The 21841-nt window shown below is 51.3% G+C and overlaps 7 protein-coding genes across 7 annotated transcripts; 4 read left to right on the plus strand and 3 right to left on the minus strand.

Moving 5' to 3' along the window:
* Nucleotides 1–128: 128 nt before the first annotated feature.
* CC1G_00424 (activating signal cointegrator 1 complex subunit 3) lies at nt 129–5766 on the plus strand (the record flags this gene model as incomplete). The annotated part of the gene is made up of 22 exons (XM_001837236.2): nt 129–229; nt 287–460; nt 514–658; nt 708–860; nt 925–1053; nt 1108–1215; nt 1271–1349; nt 1403–1416; nt 1475–1590; nt 1641–1729; nt 1785–1897; nt 1954–2129; nt 2184–2613; nt 2663–2717; nt 2776–2974; nt 3033–3166; nt 3220–3339; nt 3406–3479; nt 3529–3606; nt 3657–4609; nt 4669–5603; nt 5681–5766. 22 exons carry the CDS (start codon nt 129–131, stop codon nt 5764–5766), a joined length of 4461 nt encoding a protein of 1486 aa, XP_001837288.2.
* Nucleotides 5767–5798: 32 nt separating this feature from the next.
* On the minus strand, nt 5799–7732 carry CC1G_00425 (aminotransferase). The gene is made up of 9 exons (XM_001837237.2): nt 7616–7732; nt 7319–7557; nt 7075–7267; nt 6883–7024; nt 6735–6828; nt 6410–6681; nt 6275–6348; nt 6170–6224; nt 5799–6120 (listed from the first exon to the last, which is right to left on the minus strand). Exons 2-9 carry the CDS (start codon nt 7509–7511, stop codon nt 5995–5997), a joined length of 1149 nt encoding a protein of 382 aa, XP_001837289.2. The 5' UTR covers nt 7512–7557; nt 7616–7732; the 3' UTR covers nt 5799–5994.
* A 1222-nt stretch (nt 7733–8954) lies between these two features.
* CC1G_00426 (hypothetical protein) lies at nt 8955–11459 on the plus strand (the record flags this gene model as incomplete). Its single annotated transcript, XM_001837238.2, has 11 exons — nt 8955–9472; nt 9528–9632; nt 9687–9712; nt 9764–9843; nt 9900–10049; nt 10121–10162; nt 10217–10671; nt 10736–10784; nt 10845–10912; nt 10984–11259; nt 11326–11459. The coding sequence occupies exons 1-11, from the start codon at nt 9073–9075 to the stop codon at nt 11457–11459; spliced, it is 1785 nt and encodes a 594-aa protein (XP_001837290.2). The 5' UTR covers nt 8955–9072.
* A 601-nt stretch (nt 11460–12060) lies between these two features.
* Nucleotides 12061–15530, plus strand: CC1G_00427 (hypothetical protein; the record flags this gene model as incomplete). Its single annotated transcript, XM_001837239.2, has 14 exons — nt 12061–12107; nt 12178–12542; nt 12595–12660; nt 12710–12819; nt 12876–12984; nt 13032–13171; nt 13226–13584; nt 13643–14190; nt 14243–14359; nt 14409–14740; nt 14790–15082; nt 15138–15331; nt 15379–15423; nt 15475–15530. The coding sequence occupies 14 exons, from the start codon at nt 12061–12063 to the stop codon at nt 15528–15530; spliced, it is 2781 nt and encodes a 926-aa protein (XP_001837291.2).
* CC1G_00428 (hypothetical protein) lies at nt 15502–16591 on the minus strand. Its single transcript, XM_001837240.2, has 4 exons — nt 16427–16591; nt 16148–16358; nt 15880–16088; nt 15502–15814 (listed from the first exon to the last, which is right to left on the minus strand). Exons 1-4 carry the CDS (start codon nt 16579–16581, stop codon nt 15592–15594), a joined length of 798 nt encoding a protein of 265 aa, XP_001837292.1. The 5' UTR covers nt 16582–16591; the 3' UTR covers nt 15502–15591.
* Nucleotides 16592–16850: 259 nt separating this feature from the next.
* CC1G_00429 (hypothetical protein) lies at nt 16851–17967 on the minus strand (the record flags this gene model as incomplete). Its single annotated transcript, XM_001837241.1, has 3 exons — nt 16851–16868; nt 16927–17595; nt 17644–17967. 3 exons carry the CDS (start codon nt 17965–17967, stop codon nt 16851–16853), a joined length of 1011 nt encoding a protein of 336 aa, XP_001837293.1.
* A 161-nt stretch (nt 17968–18128) lies between these two features.
* CC1G_00430 (pre-mRNA-processing ATP-dependent RNA helicase PRP5) lies at nt 18129–21692 on the plus strand (the record flags this gene model as incomplete). The annotated part of the gene is made up of 7 exons (XM_001837242.2): nt 18129–18675; nt 18733–19480; nt 19531–19807; nt 19860–20706; nt 20763–21352; nt 21406–21528; nt 21579–21692. The coding sequence occupies 7 exons, from the start codon at nt 18129–18131 to the stop codon at nt 21690–21692; spliced, it is 3246 nt and encodes a 1081-aa protein (XP_001837294.2).
* Nucleotides 21693–21841: the final 149 nt, after the last annotated feature.

Consider the following 21841-nt stretch of genomic DNA (forward strand, 5'->3'; position numbering starts at 1 on the left):
GCATCTGTTGGGCATATGCTTTCGATCAAATCATTCGGTCCCGACGTGCTTGTTCCCTTGGATGACGCACACGCCTGACTTGACCTTTCTTTCCTCCGCCTCCACAACACCTGGGGTCTCTTCGAATGATGGTTATCGACGACAACATTGCATCTCATCTCAGCTTTCTCATCGATGAGTCGAATGTCGACAAGCTAGCGGATAAAACGGCGTTCGCAGAGTGGTCGTCGTATGTCCATTGGTCGTCGTACCGTATTCGCGGCCGTCACTGAACCAAGCTGCCTAGGATACGAGAACCTGTTGCGAATAAGCTGCCCGCCGTGGATGACGAAGGTTCGGATGAAGAAACAGTGGAAGGCCTGACCATCGCACAATTCTGTGCTTCTAGTTCGCCAGGTCAAGCGTCGGGCAGTGGATCAGCTGGTCTTATCGAAGAGTCTCTGTGGAATGACATCGATCGGTACGACCAACACATACTGTGAGCTCCCGTTCTGACTGTACATACGTTCTAAGATCGCAATGGAAAGCTCTACTGTCTGTCTTGTCTTCAAAATCGTCGGATGAAGAGGTGTCGGGCGAGGTAGTGGAAATTATTGGTTATGAGAAAATCGACCTTGTGTCCACCATCTTGTCACGCCGCTCAGAGTTTGTGGCCCAGGTCGGTCTCCTTGTAGGGGTGGAGCTATTGGATCTCACTCTTTGAGCAGATAAACAACCGCCTTGATTCCGGCGCAGCAGGCCCTCCTACTCGAAGCGGCCCAATATCCCCTGAACAAATGTTCATCGACAGCAGGGCACGGATAGAAGCATCTTTGCAAGCCAACGCTTCCCGACCATTGTTCTCTGGAACTGCAGATGGGGTGCGTTGGGTCCACCATCGCCGGAGGCGAAGGCACCTCTAATCCCGTTTCACTTTCCACACAGACGGCCGCACCGGAAATTCTCCCCAACGTTTACACTAGCCAGATGTCCGCTGCTGGTGGAGGATCTATACTTTCACAATTTGGGTCGAAGTACGCCCTTCCTCTGGGCACTACACATCACCTCTATCAAGTGAGTATGTGGATTGAAAAGGTGCATCTATGGAAAGCTGATATTTGGTCAAAGGAATACGAAGAATTCGTTGTACCCCCACCTTCAACTGTTCCCCCCAGGGTTCACGAGCGTCCTATAATGATCAATGAATTGGATCCGCTCGCAAAAGGGTGTTTTGCTGTACGTCCACATGGAATTCCACCACCCCTTGTCGTTTTTAGTTTGACTTCTACAGGCATACACCTCACTCAATCGAATTCAATCGATTGTCTATCCAATAGCACATGGGACAAATGAGAATATGCTTGTCTGTGGTATGAGATTCTTTTGGATAAAACATACTCCTGAAGTTCACCCTTTGATCTAGCTCCCACCGGCGCTGTGAGTTTTTGGACTCTTCCTGAATCGATTTGTTGGCGGGGAGAACTAACGAACGCAGGGTAAAACAGATGTGGCCCTCTTGACCATCCTCCGCGTTCTAGATCAACATCGCGATACTGAAGGGTCCAGCCTCAAGGATAGCATACGGCGTAACTCTTTCAAGATCATTTACGTGTAGGAGAATTGTTTCAGCCTCCAGTTCATTCCACTGATAGACACAATAGAGCACCCATGAAGGCCTTGGCTTCAGAAATTACCAGGAAGTTCAGCAAAAGGCTGAGGTGGCTTTCCATTAACGTGCGGGAATTGACAGGTACGAGTCTACTGTTGCCGCACTGTGATATACACTTCATTGGGACCCTATGCAGGTGATATGCAAATGACCAAAGCAGAGATTGCGGAGACGCAAATCATCGTGACGACGCCAGAGAAATGGGATGTCGTGACGCGTAAACCGACAGGTGAAGGGGAGTTGGCATCTGTAAGCGTCGCTATCATTGAGGTTAACCTCAGACCGCTGAAAGTAGCAAATATCAGAGCATCAAGTTACTTATTCTCGACGAAATCCACTTGCTGAACGAAGACCGTGGAGCGGTGATTGAAACAATCGTGGCCAGAACTCTTCGTCAGGTGGAATCCAGCCAATCAATTGTTCGAATCGTAGGGCTCAGCGCGACTTTGCCAAACTATGTGGATGTGGCTCAATTCTTGAGGTACGCGGCATCGTTTCGAAACCTCTGGATAGCGAAATGCTCAATCCTTAATAGCGTCTCTCTACAGAAAGGCCTGTTTTACTTCGACTCGTCGTTTCGCCCTGTTCCATTGGAGCAGCATTTCATTGGGGTAAAGGGGAAACCGGGCAGTGCATTGTCCAAGAAGAATATGGACTACGTGACCTTCCAGAAGGTCATGGAGCTGGTTCAACAAGGTCATCAAGTGATGGTATTCGTACATGCTCGAAAGGAAACAGTCAAGACGGCAATGACCCTACGAGAGATGGCCATGGCAGATGGAACCTTGGAACTCTTCATGTGTGATGATCATCCTCAGTGGGGCAATTTCCGCAGAGAAGTTGGGGAATCTCGTAACAAGGAAATGAAGTTCCTGTTCGACAACGGTTTTGGGATACATCACGCGGGAATGCTCCGCTCGGACAGGAATGTCATGGAGAAGCTGTTTGAAGCGAGAGCCATCAAGGTATGGTACCCCTGCACCTTCAATTGTTCTATGCAAATAACGACTCCAGGTTTTGTGCTGCACGGCAACCTTGGCCTGGGGTGTCAACTTGCCTGCCCACGCAGGTGGGAACTTCATCCGTCTGTTATGACATTGGGGCTCATGTTGGATTTCATTTACTAGTCGTGATCAAGGGCACTCAGGTTTACGATGCCTCGCGAGGTGCCTTTACGGACCTATCAGTTCTCGACGTCCTGCAAATCTTCGGTCGAGCCGGCCGGCCTGGTCTGGAGGCTAGTGGAGAGGGATATATCTGCACGACCGATGACAAGCTCCATCACTATCTGGAAGCCGTCACCTCTTCCGTCCCAATCGAATCGAGGTAACGTTAATGTCCCTCCTCGCCGTTGCCTAACATTGATCTCTGTTTGTTTATAAAGATTCCAAGGTGGTATGATCGATGCTCTAAACGCCGAAATCTCGCTGGGGACCGTGGCCACCTGCGACGATGCGGTCCAATGGCTAGGGTATACCTACCTCTTTGTCCGAATGCGCAAGAACCCTTTCATTTATGGTATGCCGCCCCATCCTATCCGCAGCCTGATATTAGGCTCAAAATTGTTATAGGCATTGATCGAGACACCCTCGCGGACGACCCGGGACTTGGCAACAAGCGTAATGAACTCATCACTATTGCCGCCAAACGACTCGCGGAGACAAAGATGATCATTTTCGATGAAACAACCCGTACATTGCAAAGTACAGACCTAGGCCGAATTGCCGCTAAGTACTACATACGGACCGCATCTATAGAGATTTTTAACAAGGAATTCCGGCCGAAAATGTCTGAAGCTGATCTTTTGGGTATGCTGAGCCTGAGCACTGAGGTATGTTGTTTATCATCTCCAGCATGAACGGCCAGTTGAATTCCCCTAGTTCGACCAAATTCAACTCAGAGAAGCGGAGATGAAGGAGATAGAGGAACTGATGGAGAACATTCCTTGTGAAGTCAAGGTAACTAGGATAGCCTCTTTTGCCGCAGACTTTGAGCTGAAACAATTTAGGGTGGCACATCGACCCCAGCTGGGAAAGTAAATATCCTCCTCCAGGCCTACATATCCAGATGGGACACACTCAATGACTTTGCCCTCGTTTCCGACATGGCTTATGTGGCGCAAACCAGCGGCCGAATCATTCGCGCGTTGCTCGAAATCTCTATCAGCAAGAAGTGGGCAAGCGTGACTTCCGCACTGCTAGGGTTGAGCAAGGCGATCGAGAAGAGGATGTGGCCTTACGATCACCCTCTCGAGCAATCTCAGCTCAAATTCGAAACTTTAAATGCTTTGCGGAGATGGGCAGACGAGATGACAGTCGAAGAGCTCGCAGAAACGGACTCGAAGACTTTGGGAGATTTGGTTCACCTCAACGAGCGTCAAGGATTAGCTATTGCGACAGCCGCAAAGCAATTCCCATCTGCCACTATCACCTATAAATTACAGCCACTCGCTAATGATATCCTCAAAGTATCATTGGTGATAGCTCGCAACTTCACCTGGAACCCTCGACTTCACGGAACAAGCGAACCTTTCTGGATATGGATAGAAGACGAAGAGGGTCTGACCATCCACCAACTTGCCCATCTTGCGTTCCATCAGAACACGACCCATTTGGACCTAGACTTCATTTTACCGGTATCGGCTGATGACATGCCATCTAACCTCGTCGTTCGATGGGTCTCCGATTACTGGATTGGCGCTGAACATCAAACATACGTCTCACTTGAAAATGTTGTCATGCCTCCCAAGTCGCAGAGTCATACCCCTCTCCTCGAATTGCCCTTCATCCCCATTTCGGACATTCTCAATCCCCACGTCGCCTCAATCTACGGCAAAGAAATAGGTGTCTTGAATTCCATCCAAACCCAGGCACTCTGGTCGTTTATGCATTCCAAAGAACATGCCTTGCTGTGTGCGCCGGGTGGAAGTGGTAAAAGTACCTTCGTTTCAATGATCCTTCAGTGAGTGATCTGTCTTGTGCCTTGTCGGCTCGATGAATGACATAGTTTACTTTTATCAGGTCCCTCATGGTAACAGAACGATCGAGGTGGATCATTATTGTTGCTCCTAAGAGGAGCGTTGCGCAGGACCTTTTCGCCAATCTACGCGGGACGACACGGGAACTTGCATTGAAAGTCGAGTATCCAACGCCTGGGTCCCTCCTCCGATACAAACCTGGGACCATATACGTTGTCACCCCGCCATCTCTTTTGGAGGCCCTCTTGTGCCGGGATCCGACGACACAGGTTGACAGACTCGATGCGGTCCTCTGCGACCATCTTGAGCAGCTGGATAGTTCGTATGAACTGGCCGTCTCCTTGCTTAGATTTGCTACTCAAAACAGCCCAACAAGATACATCGGGCTCAGTGACTCTCTCAACGACCCGTCCGACCTTGCGGCTTGGTTAAATGTCGATCCACACTCACTTTTCAGTTTCCGTCCTCGAGATCGCGAACAGTCCCTTCAGCTCCACCCACACACATTCACAATCCCGCATTCTGCTGCGCTGTTCAAGGCCATGGCAAGACCGGCTCACAAGGCCATTGCAAGCACGTTAACAGCAGAGTGCGCTATCGTCTTCGTTCCCTCACGCAGTCAATGTCGCTCCATCGCCCTCGACCTCATCACGCAATGTTCACTTGATTCCGAGACTGCAAGAGGGTACCTCGGCCCAGACATATCCGAAGAGTCGCTGCAAGTGTATCGATGCCAATTCCAGGATCAGGAGCTGGGGGATTTCCTCATCAAAGGCGTTGGTTTCTTCCATCCTGGAATCCACAAACAAGATCGAAGGCTCATACTCCAGCTCTGCGTCGAAGGCGTGATCCGAGTACTGTTAGTACCGAAGGATTCCTGTTGGGAACTTCCAATGCGGTCACCCGTCGTCGTGGTGTTGGGCACCCAGTATGTGGAGGTTCAACCAGAAAGCAATATCCGTCGGATACGGGAGTACAGTCTGTCCGACATCACGCGCATGCAGAGTCTGGCCGTTTCACATACAATGACTGGACATTTCCACCTGTTCTGTCAGTCAGAGCTACTGGACACCTACCTGCGGTTCTTGAACGAGGGTTTACCGTTGGAATCACAACTGAATTCCTTCGACGACTTGCGTAGTGTAACTCAGAAGCTACGTGCAAAAGGCGTCGTTGTGAGCAAGCAAGATCTATTCGATATCTTATCCTTTACATTCCTATCGCGGAGGCTATCTAGCAATCCAACATTCTATGGGTTCGAGGGGGGTTCGGGAGACGAGCATCTATCACGCATTGTCGATAGCGTCCTGGACGAAACACAACCGGAGCCGCAAAGCACGCAGATAGAAAGTCGGTAGATGCGTAAAGATTAGTTCTCAATGTAAGCCTTCAATTTTTGCAACTTGTCAGCTGCTGCCTTCAAGGTGTCGATGTCCTTGCAGAAAGCGAAGCGAGCGTAGGCTTCACCGATGCGGGCGTGCTCTTCACAGTAGAACTGGGATGGGGTTTAGACATTGTTTTCACGGGCAAGAGCCTAAGCATACCTCGCTAACAGGGATGGAGGAGACACCAATCTCCACGGCGATGAACCAGCAAGCCCTGGGTCAAATGTTACAAACGGAAAGGTAATGGAAGAGAAGATGATGTACCTGAAGTCGCGGCCACGCCCAAGGACAGACTTTGGGAAAGGATAGTCCTCTGGGAACTTTACCTTCGAGATGTCCTGGAGGTGATATCTTTGTCAGAAAAGACAAACACGACCCCTATTTACAGAGATGGCTCACCAAAAGGACGAAATAACTGCCTTCAGGGAGACTGTACTTCAAGCCCAGTCTGTCAAAGGCATCACATAAGATCGCACGTCGTTCAGCATATTCCGCCAATTGTGTCTCAAAGAACTTTCGTTCCTGGGCTTGTTCCAAGCCGCAGGCGGCAGCCTCCTGCAAGGGGGAGTTTGTGCAGAACACAATGCGAGTGGTAGCGGCAAGTGTGGGTTGAATGATGGACGGGGGACCGAGAAGCCAGCCGATTCTCCAGCCAGTAGCGGCGAAAGCCTCTGTGGAAGGGGTAGTGTAGATCTATCACTAGGGGTCTCGGAGAAGCACGTACTGCCTGCAGAGCCTACTGTCACAGTTCGATCCCACATTCCGGGGAGAGTGGCAATGCGGAAGTGTTCTTTGCCATCAAAGACGAGGCTGTCGTACTGGTGACATGTCAGCTTGCTGAAAGTCATCAACAAGATTCGCCATAAACTCACCACTTCATCCGACATGACGAGGAGGTTGTTTTCCTCCGCGATAGCGGCAATTTCTTCCAACTCTTCCTTCGTGAAGACTTTCCCAACTGGGTTGTGTGGGGTGTTCACAATAATCATCTTCGTGCGAGGTGTGACAGCTCTCCTGTGGCACCTGTAAGATTCGTTGAAGCTTTGGCATGGAGGGGAACGTACTTCAATTCATCGAAGTCGATTGTCCATTCGCCGCTGGAGCTCTGAAGCTTGGACGACGTAGGGGGATGGAGGGGAACATAGACAGGCTTTCCGCCGTTGAATGTGACTGAAGGTAAATATTGATCGAAGAACGGCTCGAACATAATGACTTCATCGCCTTGCTCTAGGAAGGCAGTGAAGACCGAATATTGACCTGCGATAACAATCAGTTGTGAATGGAGAGACACGCACCGAACGGACGCACCTTCGTTTGCTCCACTGGTGACAAGGATTTCAGACTCGACGTCGAGATCTCTATTGAGAAGTGGACTATAGAAGTTCTTGAGAGCTTCCCTGAGGCGGATGCGACCTCTGGGGTGGGAGTAATGGTTCGGAGCGACATCCTGAAGAGCATCTTCAGCTGCCTTTGTGACCCATTTAGGAGGTGCGAAGTTCATGTAGCCTTGTCCTAGATTGATGCACTCTGCTGGCAGATTCGCAGCACTAGACCATAAGATCACGTTTGAATTGAATAGACTGGAGAAATTGTCGGAACACATACGCAAATATGGACCAGACATCTTGTGCCAGAGCACGGCCCTCCTTCAGTCTGGAAGAAAAAGGGATCAAATTGGATCGGTCTTGCTTCTGAGCACCATTAGTGTGTACGCCGTTTGCCATGGTCCTTGTACCCAATCTGTGCCAGTTGGAGGCTGTAAGGTGAACGATTCTACCGCGAAGCAAAGTCGCCAGGGCTGATATGGGGGAAACAGTCAAAGTGCGGAGAGCCATTCGATCTTATGACCATTATTGCGCCAGCACCGAGTCAAATCGGACAACCTCGGGTTTAACAAATCGCATCATCGTCGTCCACGATACTTTCTTCACCGTCTCAGATTCAGACCAACTCTGCTCCAGCGGCATGAATCCCACCGCAGAGCATAGTTACTCGCCGATATCGACGAGTCTCCCGGCTACTATATGCACCGTTATCTGCGCTGTGACCCAGTGATCTCGTTGATGCATCGCGTTGACCTCGACGACGGTACAATTAGAAACTGCAATACTCGAAAACAAGGCAACAATCTTCTATCTTCTCCGTCCTAACGCTGCCCATGTGTTACCACTCATAGGAGACACCCTGCTGTTCACTTGGTCAATGTCGTGGCGGATTGCTTCCCATTTATAGTCCGACTTCTCTCTCGTTCTCACTCGCACCATACTCTCAATCGCCTGCTTTCCTATTATAATCCCTCCATATTCCTGTGAAACTCCACGATAGTTCGGAACTTGAAGGCGTCCATCGGTTCACATCACCAGATGCCATAGGGAAAACGGTGTCGAGTCGTTAACCCCACTCGCTCGCATTCAACAGTCAACGAGCGTGTCCCCCGTGGCGCGGACGATGCTTAAACGCTACCCAATGTTCCGTCTGGTGTGTAGGACGTATGACAATGGGTAAGGCGATGGTTGGCTGACATGGCTTCAATGTCGTCCTTAAACCCCGCAAATTCACAGATTTCAACATGTAGAAGGTCTAAAACGGGGATCCTCAAGCTTAAAGGACTGTGTCTTCCGATTCTCAGCCGCTCGACCGAACCTTCTCCGCTTCTTCTCGACCTACATTTAATGCCCCCGCATACGACGTTCTCGACGACAGGATCACATACTAGGTTCTAAAGGTGATGGGACTAACACCACTGTCCTCTGACGAGCTTTCGTTGCTCCGATCCCTCCAATCGTCGGAAAATTAGAGCCTTTGTATGGGCCTATGATTCAATCACAGCGCATGCAGGCCACTAGCGAATCCAGGGATCGGTCTCGATGGGACAAAAAAGGTATTCCATTTCCCGGGCATCCTAAATAAAAGGAATCGAGAGGCTGACTGCCCCTGTAAGCCAGTTCTCCATGGGCCTCCTTTCTCTTTCTCTCGTCGTCTCATTTTCCTCAGCCTATCAGTGCCTTGGTGCCGATCCGCCAGGCGCCAGCACCCCGAATGCCCACAACCCACATAGCAGAATGACCGTGGATGACATTTTGTTGAGGAGACGCAACGATAGGCGCCATGTGCGAGAAGTGTGGATTTTCCTGGGCAGCGTCCTCGTCTTTTTTACCATTGTCAACTTCTTTCGAAAGCTGCTGAGACTTGTTGCTCGTCGCCGTGGTGCCAAATCACGCAGTCCACGGGCTACCGCACACGCAGGTCACACTGACGCAGAGAAGGCAGAGCAACCGCGCTCTGCTCCTCAGCCCCCTGCCTCAGTGTTATCGCGGGTCGCCTCGTCTATCTCAACGGTGTTTCGGATCGTCGCATTCCGATGGTCGCTGTGGCTTGGACCCAACAACTTGGGCTCTCTTGGTGAACTTGCCTTCATCCTGCTTTACATTTCGGCCAACCTCATTTGGTTGCTCGTCGACAGTAAGCGTGACATCCACCTGTGCCCAATTGGCTTCATCGCTAATGTCGGCTACAGCTCGAAATCTCAACATTGACTGGTACAAGACCAGGGCAGGGATGATTGCGACTTCCCAAATCCCCCTTGTAGTCGGACTTGCGAACAAGAACAATGTTGTTTCCTGTACGTTACACATTCCACTAGGATCGAGTTCCACCCTCACGGCTTCGTGATTAGATTTGACTGGCGTCGGGCATGAAAAGGTACCGCCTGCCTCGTGCTAATGGACAGTACCGTGCGCTAAACTGCTATAGTTGAACGTTCTTCACCGGGCTTCAGGACGCACTGTGCTTTTCTTTCTATGGATTCATGCCGTAGGGCGAGTAATCAATGGGTGGGTGGCTGTCGCTGACTTCGAGGTATTGTTGTCCTGTAATTGTGCTGCTTTAGCCTCCCCCCACACACAGACTTTACGCACCACTACATGCAAGCGGGGATTGCGGGACTGGCAGCTTTGACAATCGGCACGTTCCTCTCAATGCGAATCTTCCGACAAGCACTCTTTGAGTTTTTCTACTACGGGCACATCTTCCTTATGCTGTACGTGGCCCTTGCACAGGCTTCTCTTACCCATAACCCACTGCTCATTCCCTGTTTCTTTTATTCCATAGAATCTTTGTCATAACCGGATTCATCCACGTTTATCCCCTAGGGTATGATCCACCGGCCTTCCTTTCTCGGTTTCCACTTATCCTTCGTGCTTACAGGTATGCCTACTACATCTGGCCATCCTTCATACTATGGGGCTTGGATAGAGCAATCCGCCTGGGCGGGGTCTTCTGGAACAATGTATTGCGATGCACCGAATCCAACAAGGCACAAGCGACTGTCGAGTTACTGACACCTGATACGATCCAACTGACGATGCAACGCAAGTTCTCGTGGAAGCCTGGCCAGCATGCCTACGTCTGCATTCCCAAAATCAGCCGACTCCCCTTTGAATTCCACCCTTTCACCATTGCCACCATCCCCGAGAACCTCAACGGGACCAGACCTGAAGAAAAGACAGTTGCGTTCTTCATTCGATCTCGAGAAGGGGTAACAAGGCGTCTCCGCAAGTACATCTCTGAGAATGGGTCCGGCAGTGTAACCGCCTACGTGGATGGCCCATATGGGGCACCTCCTGACCTTTCCTGCTATTCAACAGCTATCCTCATTGCTGGTGCGTGTGTAATTCACTTCGAGTGTCGTGTTTTCCTCGGAAGCTAATTTGAATTGTACCCCAGGTGGCTCTGGTATTTCTTACACCCTTCCATTGCTCCTGGACCTCATCCGGTATGCTGCTCGATTTCACTGTCGGATGTTTTTATGATTGAATTCGGGACGCTTTCGCAGGCGATCATCGACTGGGGCAAGGTCGGACGTTGAGCGTGTCAAGTTTGTCTGGGTAGTACGAGGGGAGGGTATGTAAACCAATTCAATCACCCGACACCACGAGGGCTAACGTGTATGCAATCGAACACAACTTCACAAGGACATCTCCCATGGATAAACAGCATCTTATCCGAGGCGCTGATGGTGGTAAAGCAACCTCTCGTGGTCGATGCCTGCATATATGTCACGGGAACAAGCGTACACAGAAACACATCGAAGCTGACCAGCTCCATCTCGAAAACCGAAAAGGACATCCTTTTCGTGGAACCTGAGATAACGGAGTCCTACCTTGCCAAGATCTACCATGGCCGGCCGAACCTGCAAGAGCTCTTTGACGAAGAGATCACGAACGCCCAGGGACCTGTGTCCGTCGATAGTGAGTACTTTCCGCCTAAATACCCGCATGACACTGAGAGTACTCGTCACTTTCAACTTCCAACAGTCGCCGGTCCATTTGGCCTGACAGAGTCGGTGAAAGGTGCCTTGGGCTCCGGTGCTGCCAGTGCAGGATCCGTGCTGAACGGACGCCATCCTGTTACTCTGCATGTGGAAACCTTTGGGATGGGGGGCGCCTGATTCCAAAATTTATCCGTGTCTGGTCTCATGAATTCAATGACGAGTTGTTGATGGGTTAGTTGTACGATCTATTAACCCGGGATTTTATTGGTGTCTTTTAGACGCTTGTATCTTCATATTCAATCATCATCTGACTCTCCCGCACTGGGAGTACAAGCATTGTTTTCCTTGAATGTATTTTTAGATTTTACCGGCCGATGTGGCCAATCGTTTAATTTCTTGAGAATTGAGAATGTCACGGATGGCAGGATCCGGGAAATTCGTGTATCAAATTTGTCCGCCAATATAGTTCCCTTCTGGCACTTACCCTCCAACGGTGCACTCAATGAGCTGTGTGAAAGTGCCATTCATAAGACATACATGTACGTTGTTGGTTGTCTGACTTCGCCTTTGCAGCGTCTGTTTCTCGATCTAAACGCGGTGATGGCAAGTCCCAAAAAGGGGAAAACCCCAGCCGGTGACAGGCGTGATGGATGGTTCCGTCACTGCCACGGAATGTGGTAGACCTGGAAAATTGGGATTCCATCTCTGAGTTTGTCGAGCTACAAGCTTGGTGGCTTTGGACAACCTTGTCCACCAAAGAGCGCCCAGTTGTATCGTCATGACTTCTGTCAGTCAAGGAGGCGATTCTGACGTTCAGAGCTGGCAGTAAGTACTCCATAACCCCCTCATTCCATGTTGATCGTGTAAACGTTCGTGTGTGTTTCTTTTCGTTCAGCGCGTCAGCAGAGCTTTCACAAAACAGCTTCATCTTGAATGACGGCTCTAGTGAAACCGCCGGTGCACCAGTTGAAGAAGAAGACGATGAAGATGTATTTGTATACCCCGGAAACACCACTTCAGAACCGGAGGAGGTGCCAGCGCCACGACCCCAGACCTCGCATCCTAGTCCGGCTCAGCTGGAGTCGCTCTGTGCGGCTGCATCTTCAGGCGACCTTCCCCAGCTGAAGCGCTTGTTCAAAACTGCGACAGAAACCAATAATATCCAGCCTTTCAGTCTCGCCAACGATGCCTCAACAAGAACAGGGTTCACAGTCCTGCATTCGGCTGCTAGTCGAGGTCACTTGGACATCGTGGTCTGGCGTGAGTTTCTTGCTACTCTTCGGGTTGACCAGGCTCTCAATTTGTATGGTAGTGATCGAGAATTGTGGTGCTATGCCCGACGTCGAGGACAGGGAAGGAGAGGCGAGTATTCGAGTTTGTAGTGTGCACAGCTTGCTGATATGCCCCTCAGACTGCCTTGCATAAAGCGGCTCTCAATGGACACATCGATATACTCAAGTATCTACTACCCGACCGGGCGGATGTTCATGCTCGAGACGCCGATGGATGGACCGCTCTGCACAACGCCTGCTCGAAGGTGTGTAAGCGCGCTGATAACCTTTTGCCAACCACTCAATTTCAGCGCACAATCAGGGCTATCTTGACATTGTCCGTTGGCTTTGTGAACGAGGTGGAGCAACGGCTGTGAATGAAGGCGTTTCTGGAGTAGACGTCAAAAGCAAAGATGGATGGACCCCCTTGAGTGAGTGCGATCAAAAGTCGTGCCGCCAGAGGTTAATGGTTCCTCAGTGAATGCCGCTTCGAAGGGACACCTGCCCGTGGTTCTCTATTTACTCAACAAACAGTCAGCAAATCCACTGGTGCGAAACAAATGGGGAGAGACAGCCTACGACACAGCGGCTGCTGTCTTTGAAGTTTGGATATGCGAGGTTAGTTGCCTTTCTCTCGAGATCAAGTCAACAATAGTAACCTGAAGGCTATAGGTGCTCCAACAAGCCGAGGCAGCTCAATGGCGTCGCGCCACCACACCTTACAATCCTCTGTTAGTGCACACGACCTTGCCGATTATCCTCTACGAAAACCAGCGACTGGACACGAGGCTCAAAACTGTTGCAACTTCCGGCGGCCGACCAAAGTTCAACGTTTCTGGACTTGGGAAGCAGGGTCGTCGAGCACCTTTCGAGCTAAAGCTTTTGGTTCCTGATGAAGAAATCGGATCTCGTATGGTTCCTGCCTGGCGCAGCGGCGTCCAACTCCCTGCTCGAGAATCGCCCTGGGTTCTTCCAAGGCCTGTTACAGCAGATTCTGCTCCTGATTCCGGAGAGAAAAGCCATTTCTGGCTGTGAGTGTACACTGCACTTACGTAGAATTCTCTTCCTGATTACTCACGATCCCTGCAGTTCGGATTGGACGCTCGATGTCACTCATCCCGCCGTCGATGCGGAGGAAGGTTGGCAATATGCTCAGTCCTTCTCTGACCCGGATGAGCGATGGGTTGCAGAGAAGCCAATGCCGTTGCAACGCATCCTGAATGGATCTGGCATTGTGGCTGCAGGTCTCAACACCGCATCCAGCAGTTCCCTTGTAGCAAGTCGTGGTCATCCTACATGGGTACGGCGCCGTCGTTGGGTTAGAATTATGCGAAGGCGATTGGATATACCCCCTCTGCCTTTCCTTGAACCCGACGGGTCCATGTATTATTTGGATCCGGAAGGCAACTTGATTCCATATACAGAGGAATCCCGGGATCGCGGGTCGGGAGGGCAGGAGTTGGAACTCATGCCACCCAACGCGATGCTGGCCTCAGCACGGGATTACGTTGCCCGAGCAAGGTACCTTGTTGGAAATCAAATCAATATCGATTCCACCCCATCCAACTCGGTCGAGGTTCGTCGAGCAATCGCCAAACTAGAGCGGGCGACTACCGAATTACGACAAGGGATTCCCGGTAAGTCTGTGTTGAAGCCGAACGTCGAACGTTATTGACAGGCTGCAATTAGGCGATGAGGACACTGAGCGTCGAGTTCAAGCAGAAGTTTTGTTAAATGCTTATAGCAGAGAGCTTGAGCGTCGCCGATTGGCGGCGAGTTCGTCCGGACTACTTATTTCTGACACTAGTGAGTTTTCCAAACGACTGTCACCGAATTACTTCCTCATTGGTCGCAGATGTTGACGAAAGCCTTGACGACTATGACGATGACGATGACGAGTTTGTATACCCTGGAGCAGAGCCATCACGATCCGCCTCCCGTGCTTCTGGATCGACCAACGACTATTTCAGCCAACCAGGACATTCGCGCATACCCGCTGACTTGACGCCCCAATTAGCACAAGCGCCCGACTTCCGGGTGCCAACGCATGAGGCCCCTCAGAAGGTCCTGACAGCAAGATGGACGTCTCCTCCCACTCCCCATCAGCTACATGCCCAGTGGGAGCGAGACGAAGCTGTCCAACAGTGCAGGGAGTGTCAGCGCCGTTTCAATTTTATTAATCGCAGAGTGAGTATTCTCACTTAAGTCTTGTTCTGGTGCTGATATTTTCCTCTAGCATCATTGTCGCAAGTGCGGGCGTATTTTCTGCGACCGGTGCTCTTCTAACCGAGTCCTCCTCGACCCCTCGGACATTGTACACGACCCTTCGCTGCCCCATCCACCCGCAAGCACAAGTCCCCAACGTGTTTGCCAAGGCTGTTACGACGAGATGCACACGGACGTGCCCACCCGCCTCTACAATAGCAGCGGAACCGCGCTGGAGCGGATTGTCGTTGATCACGAGCGATTGACTGTTCCTGGCAGGCTTACCCGCCGGCAGTCAAGCTCCCAGCTCAGCGACTTGGCCGAGTAAGTGAACGAAATTTACCTCCTGAGAGAACTAGCGACTGACTTCGCCACCAAGTTGTCCGGTGTGCTTCCTGAGTCTGGATGATGTTGGGGGACCACAAGAGCAGGAGTTGCATGTCAAGAACTGCCTTGAAGGTGGTGGTCAAGGCCCATCTAGCCAGGCAGCCAAGTACCTCGTGTATCGTCTTCCAGCTGAAAGCACACTTCTAGGGGTGGAGTGTGTGATCTGCTTGGAAGAATTCGTTAAAGGTGAGTCGATTGACTCGGGGCCAGGCAGAGTTGCTAACGTGCCGCAGGTTCCACGGTTGCTCGCCTCAGTTGCTTCTGCAGTTTCCATAATGGTGAGTCCAAGCTGGTGTTTGGTGTATGCGCTTAGTCTTATGCATCCGCAGCTTGCCTTTCTTCTTGGTTGCAACGTGGCAAGAATTGCCCAGTCCATGCTCGATGAGCGTCGAGTAAGGCAGGGGTATCTCCTATGGTACAGATGATAATGCTATGATCATAATTAATTAATCTCCCGCGTTACGATTTGGATAGAAAGTATCATAACCAATTCTGCTGTGGTCCACTTGGATAATGTGAGAGAGGTCATCATCGAAATCTGGTTCCACTATATCTTGGCCTTTGACCCCATCGTCTTGGTCGTCTTCGAACCATGCAGCCGGATCGTCGTCGTCTGAGGAGTCGTCATCGTCATCGTCCTCAAGGTCCGAATCCGTCGGTTTCCTTGTCCTGTAAAAAGTAGAGTGCACTGGGTCAATAGGATAACCTTGGAGGAGAAAAGTAGGGAATCTGACAGGAATGCCCAAATTCGAGCCTCTCGCTCTTCTCTGGTGAGAACCTCTCCTCTAATTGGCACTCCCTGTCGCCTCTTCTTCTCTAAAATTCGTTGTTGTCGTTCCCGCTCTTGCTGGTGCGCTTGCTGCTCCAGTTCAATGGCTTCTGCCAGAGTGAAAGAGGACCCTGCGGAGGTGCTCGTTCCCCCTGACTTGAGAGCATGTTGCCCCTGTGACAAAAGAATTTTAGGAACATCCATAACAACAACTTAGAATGGGCGGAACTCACATATTGAGCGAGAGCTTTCCGTTTGGCCTCGAGGGTACGGCTGACTGGTGGTTCATCTGCCTCATCTACCTCCATATCGCCTTCCCCCTTAATCTTCGTCTTCTTCAGCGTTGTTCCCAGCTTCTCTATCCCATCTACGTCCAACAGTCGGGACTCGATCAATCTCTGCTCTTGGGAAACTCGCTGCACGTATGTGGAGGTTGATGCACCCCTGTTGGGAAGGGAGGGATATGAACAGGTTGGTCGGGATCTCAAGAGAAATAAATAAAACGATCTTACGGGTCTGCTAGAATCTTTGCATTGAGTTTGTGAAGATCTTGGAGTTCGCGAATTGTCATTTCTGAGATTGGCCGTCGCTGCCTGGGAGACGGTCTGAAGCCTGGTGGGACATTACTAGGCTGCTTGCTCCTGATAGGTGAAGATGGCCCGTTCATGGCTGTCTTTGTTTTTCGAGAACAGTCGAGGTGAGTAAGGGGGTACAGTGGACAAGGTTGGTTTGGAGCACTTATTGGTCTGCGACTGGCACAGCGGACAACACGGCACTTCGCGCGGCAAGCCCAGACCTCACCTTCCAAATCGGCACCCACCCCCTGGGTCTAGCATAACAGCACACAAATGCCATTGATGATAAGAAAAACACAGCTACAGTGGTACAGATAGTAATACAAGTATGATAACAGAAGCATCGTTTTGCAATTTCTTTTTACGAAAACATGTCCCCCTACAACAACACGACGTTATTGGTTGTTCTTAAGGAGCTCGAAGGGGAGATGACTCACCATTCCGGGAGGCATGAATTCGTCGTTGTCAGGGTCGCGAGTGTTTCGACCACCAGGCGGGGGATACGGGCCTGTGGGACCCCGAGGAGGTCGATTGGGAAAGGTAGGGCCGACGGGGTCGAAGCGTGCGCCTGGGGGAGCGCCTAGTGGTGGCAGATAGCCATCCCCTCCCCATGGCCCGCGGCCAATGTCTCTATCTCGATCGTGTATCCCGAACATGGGATGGTTTGGACCAACGAACATACCATCACCGCCAGTTGGCGGGAAAAGCGGTGGAGCGAATGGGTTCCGAGGGAACGGGTCCAAATCGCTTCTGCCAACCTCGAGGGGATTTCTCGAAGGGAAAGTGGGAGGTGTTCGGTATGGGATTTCTGGGGCATCGGGGGGAGGCCCGGGGCGAGGCTGAGCAGGGGGTGGATCTCGTGTCGTAGGTGCTGAAGATTCTCCGGAGACGGTCTCACTCCCTTCAGAATAGCCCTCCTTTTGCAATCCAGGGAGAAGTTTCTGGATAATCTTAAGTTTGAATTGGGTCACCAGATCTGAAACTCGATTGGATGAAATAAATCCGTGGACAAGCGATTTACTGGGATCGCTCAATTGATCATACGGGTAGAATGACGGCGAAGTAAAATCTTGCGTGGCCACATCCAAACTGGCGACCTTGTCACTCTATTCGATGGTCAATGGCGTCCAACCGGAAGATGTGCAAACACGTACCTCCAAGGCGATCGCATTGATTACAGTCCTCGATCCCAACTTGGCCACAGTGACGGCAAATTCAAGGCTGCTTTGCTCATGACGATAGTTAAAGGAATAGTGCCCTGGGCCGTTCTTTTTCCATTCTTCGGGAAGCACGTTTCCTGTAGTTGCTGCAGGGACATCGTTGACTGCAGTTAGACGGAAAGCGAGTGCTGTAAAGACTGTGTGCAGCAGTGCAGCGAGAGCATCATGGCTCGACGACAGAGTCTTTGAATCCGAGGGTAAGATTGTTGGTAGTAGAGAAATAAGGGCTGCAGGGTCCAAGATATTGCTGGGTGACATCGCGGTTACCTGGAGCCTGTGTAGACTGACGTAATAACGGGGATGAGCAAGGACCAAATCAGAACAGCCTCTGATCCTAACATATACAAACAACGCTTCATGTTTCTTGCACCAGTCAGGAGCCGAGCTCTTGACTATTGACTTGCATTTTGACATTTCAAATGGCTCGAAGGGATAGGTCAGAATCCCCAGATACACCAAACAAACGGGTAAGATCGTCTTATCGCTCTCCACGCTCCCCCTCGCCGACGAGGCGCAGCACCCAGAGGGCCCCAACACACCGCTCCCGCTACGACGACGACAGGGATAGGGATAGGGATAGGGATAGGGATAGAGATAGAGACAGGTACAGGGACCGCGACAGGGATTACCGCGACCGCGACAGAGAGCGACACCGTGACGACAGATATCGTGACGACAGAAGAAGAGATTATCGTGACCGGGACGTTCGCGATGACAGGAGAGACGACCGCCGCCGTTCACGCTCCCGGGACCGCAAAGCACACACACCACCTACTTCGAAGCCTCAGCCTTCCACCGCTGCGGTCACCGCTCAATCGACTCCAACCCCCACACCACCTCCAGAGGACGAAAAGCTGAAGGCCAAGCGCGCAAAGTACGAAGCATGGAAGAAAGAGCGCGAGGCAAAGAAAGCTCTGGATTCAGCCAAGGCGAAAGCCATGGCTTTGGCCGGAAAGGCCGCACCAGGTGAGCACTTTGTCCTTCTTATCTCGACTTGGTTTCACACCACTTGATCCTTTGCAGTAGCGACATCGAGTTCGAGCGGAAACACTACCCAAACTAGCCGACCGGCCTTGACTGGCTTGGGACTGAAAGGTCTTCCTCTCAAGCCCGACTTTTCCTCGGCAAAGGGCCTCGGTGCTTCTCTCGACGACTCTGTAGAATCCAAACGCAAGCTGGAGAAGCTCGAAGACATGCCTGCTATTGACATGACAATGAAGGATACTGCAATTGGCGACTTGGAGGGGGATGATGACGACGAAGAGGCCAACAGGATGGATCAGGCGCTTAAGGCCAAGTCCAAGGACGCTATGGATGTTGATGAGGAGGAAATTGACCCACTCGACGCATTCATGAGTGAAGTAAAGGAGGAAGTCAAAAAGGTCAATATGCAGGACGCTCAGAAGATGCTTAACTCGAATGGCCCTGGCCGCTCCAAGATTCGACTAGACGACCGCATGGGGGATGAAGGCTCCGACGACGAGCAGGAAGCTGCACCGGACGAACTGGACGCAACCGACCTCAACCCAGAAGATATCCTCGCCCTTGCAGCCAAAAAGGCCAAAAAGAAGGAGCTCGCCGTAGTGGATCACAGCAAAGTGCAATATGAGCCTTTTAGAAAGGAGTTCTACATCCCCCCTCCGGACATCGCTTCCATGACCGAGGACGAAGCTGAATTGCTTCGACTTGCCCTAGACGGAATCAAGATTCGTGGCGTGGACTGCCCCAAGCCTGTGATCAAATGGAGCCATTTCGGTCTGCCTGCTTCTTGGTGAGTGAAAGCATGTGCGCACGCGATACAGTCACTGACCTGTTTCCCAGTATCGAAGTCATAAAACGCCTCAATTACACTGCTCCGACTTCCATTCAAGCGCAGGCAATTCCTGCCATCATGTCTGGTCGTGACGTTATTGGTGTTGCTAAAACTGGTTCAGGAAAAACGATTGCTTTCCTGCTTCCGCTATTCCGCCATATCAAGGACCAGCGTCCGCTCGAGCAAATGGAGGGGCCGATGGCGCTCGTCATGACACCTACACGTGAATTGGCAGTGCAGATCCACAAGGACTGCAAACCTTTCTTGAAGGTCCTTGGTCTGAGAGTGAGTTCTCCTTCGTTCACCTTTAAGGAACTGAATTTCTCAAAGTCTTCAGGCTGTTTGTGCATACGGGGGCTCCCCCATCAAAGACCAGATCGCAGAGTTGAAGAAGGGCGCTGAAATCATCGTCTGCACTCCGGGACGCATGATCGACCTTTTGACGGCCAACTCGGGACGCGTCACCAACCTCAAGCGAGTCACCTACGTTGTGCTTGACGAAGCAGATCGTATGTTTGACATGGGTTTCGAACCCCAGGTCATGAAGATCATTAACAACATCCGTCCTGACAGGCAGACGGTCCTTTTCTCCGCCACATTCCCCAAACAAATGGACTCTCTGGCCCGAAAGATTCTGCGCAAGCCCTTGGAGATTACCGTTGGTGGTCGCTCGGTAGTCGCGGCGGAGATCGAGCAGATTGTCGAGGTTCGCGCTGAGGACACCAAATTCAACCGGCTCCTTGAGATCCTCGGCCAAATGTACAATGACGACCCCGAGTGCAGAACCCTCATTTTCGTCGATCGACAAGAAGCAGCCGACAATCTCCTCCGGGATCTCATGCGCAAAGGTTACCTCTGCATGTCTTTGCATGGCGGCAAGGACCAAGTCGATCGTGATTCTACCATCGCTGACTTCAAGGCCGGGGTTGTTCCCATCGTTATCGCCACTTCAGTTGCTGCTCGTGGACTCGATGTTAAACAACTGAAACTCGTCATCAACTACGATGCACCCAATCACATGGAGGACTATGTCCACCGAGCTGGCCGAACGGGTCGTGCCGGAAACAAGGGAACTTGCGTCACCTTCATCACGCCGGAACAAGAGCGCTACTCCGTCGACATATACAGAGCTCTTAAGGCGAGCGAGGCCACTATTCCCAAGGAGTTGGAGGACCTCGCCAACGGTGAGTCATTCTTGTATCACGCTACTTAAATCCATCGTTTCTGAATTATGTTACAGGATTCCTCGAGAAAGTCAAAGCAGGTAAGGCTCAGGCCGCTGGTTCAGGTTTCGGTGGAAAGGGCTTGGACCGGCTGGACAAGGAACGAGATGCCAGGGAGCGGGCAGAGCGAAAGGCCTATGGCGAAGGCGAAGACGAGAAACCTGCCACCACTACCGAAGAGACGACGACCAAGCAGGCCGACGATATGACTTTTGGCAACTTCAAGGTCGAAATCAAACGCGGTCCTGCTCCGGATTCATCGAAGGCTCTTCTCGGAGTTGGCGGAGCCGTTGCTGCCGCCAAACGTCTTGCCCATGCCAAAGAGGAAGAGAGGATCCAGAGTCAGATGCGTGCGGCGGAAGAAGCTGCGGCTCGTGCTGGCAAGGATACTGCTGCCCACAAGCAGGCTTTGAGCGTTGTCGCCAAGTTGAATGCCCAGCTCAGAGCGTCGAAGATGGTCCTACAATCCCAACTGCAGCACGAGGAGGCCCTCAGCACCGGACGCAAGACAAATCCAGATGCCACCGATTTCCATGCTATTATTCCGATCAACGATTATCCTCAGAAAGCTCGTTGGCGTGTCACCAACAAGGAGACTATGGTCCAAGTATGTGCAAGCGTTTTGTCAGCGTACGACCACACTGACAACATCCGTCCTAGCTCATCGATATGACTGGTGCCTCTGTCACGAACAAGGGTATCTACTACGAACCAGGCAAGGAACCCCCACCAGAAGGCCCTCCGAAACTTCATCTACTCATCGAGTCCAACGAAGAGTGGAGGGTATGTATCTCGATGTTTGCTGGTTGAATTGTACTGACAAGGTTCTTTAGGTCGAGCAAGCAGTTCGCGAAATCAAGCGTCTGCTTATCGAAGCTTCAGCCGCCGCGTTGCAAGCCGAAATGCGGAACCCCACTGCCACCAGTGGAAGATATACTGTTTTGTAGTCGGACATTCTTTCTCCTGCCTTGTATCATACCCTCGCCCTTTGTGCTTTAACTCGCCACCATTAATATATACAAGAGTCTAATCGCAGATTCAGAGATAGTATACAGAGAACTACAGAGCACTGCGGGGATCACCAAAAGGAAGAAAT

The sequence above is a fragment of the Coprinopsis cinerea genome, assembly GCF_000182895.1.
Source record: "Coprinopsis cinerea okayama7#130 chromosome 5 map unlocalized cont3.5, whole genome shotgun sequence".
In the NCBI taxonomy this organism is placed as follows: Eukaryota; Fungi; Basidiomycota; class Agaricomycetes; order Agaricales; family Psathyrellaceae; genus Coprinopsis; species Coprinopsis cinerea.

Bases quoted from the DNA above. Each gene is read 5' to 3' on its own strand.
- CC1G_00425 (XM_001837237.2), bottom strand. From the start codon at position 7,511: ATGAACTTCGCACCTCCTAAATGGGTCACAAAGGCAGCTGAAGATGCT. The intron at 7,025-7,074 runs GTACGTTCCCCT...CAGGTGCCACAG, and splicing joins ATCGACTTCGATGAATTGAA to GAGAGCTGTCACACCTCGCA. The intron at 6,225-6,274 runs GTACATCATCTT...CATTTGACCCAG, and splicing joins GGGCGTGGCCGCGACTTCAG to GGCTTGCTGGTTCATCGCCG.
- CC1G_00428 (XM_001837240.2), bottom strand. From the start codon at position 16,581: ATGAACGGGCCATCTTCACCTATCAGGAGCAAGCAGCCTAGTAATGTC. The intron at 16,359-16,426 runs GTAAGATCGTTT...CCTTCCCAACAG, and splicing joins GCAAAGATTCTAGCAGACCC to GGGTGCATCAACCTCCACAT. The intron at 16,089-16,147 runs GTGAGTTCCGCC...CTTTTGTCACAG, and splicing joins GGAAAGCTCTCGCTCAATAT to GGGCAACATGCTCTCAAGTC.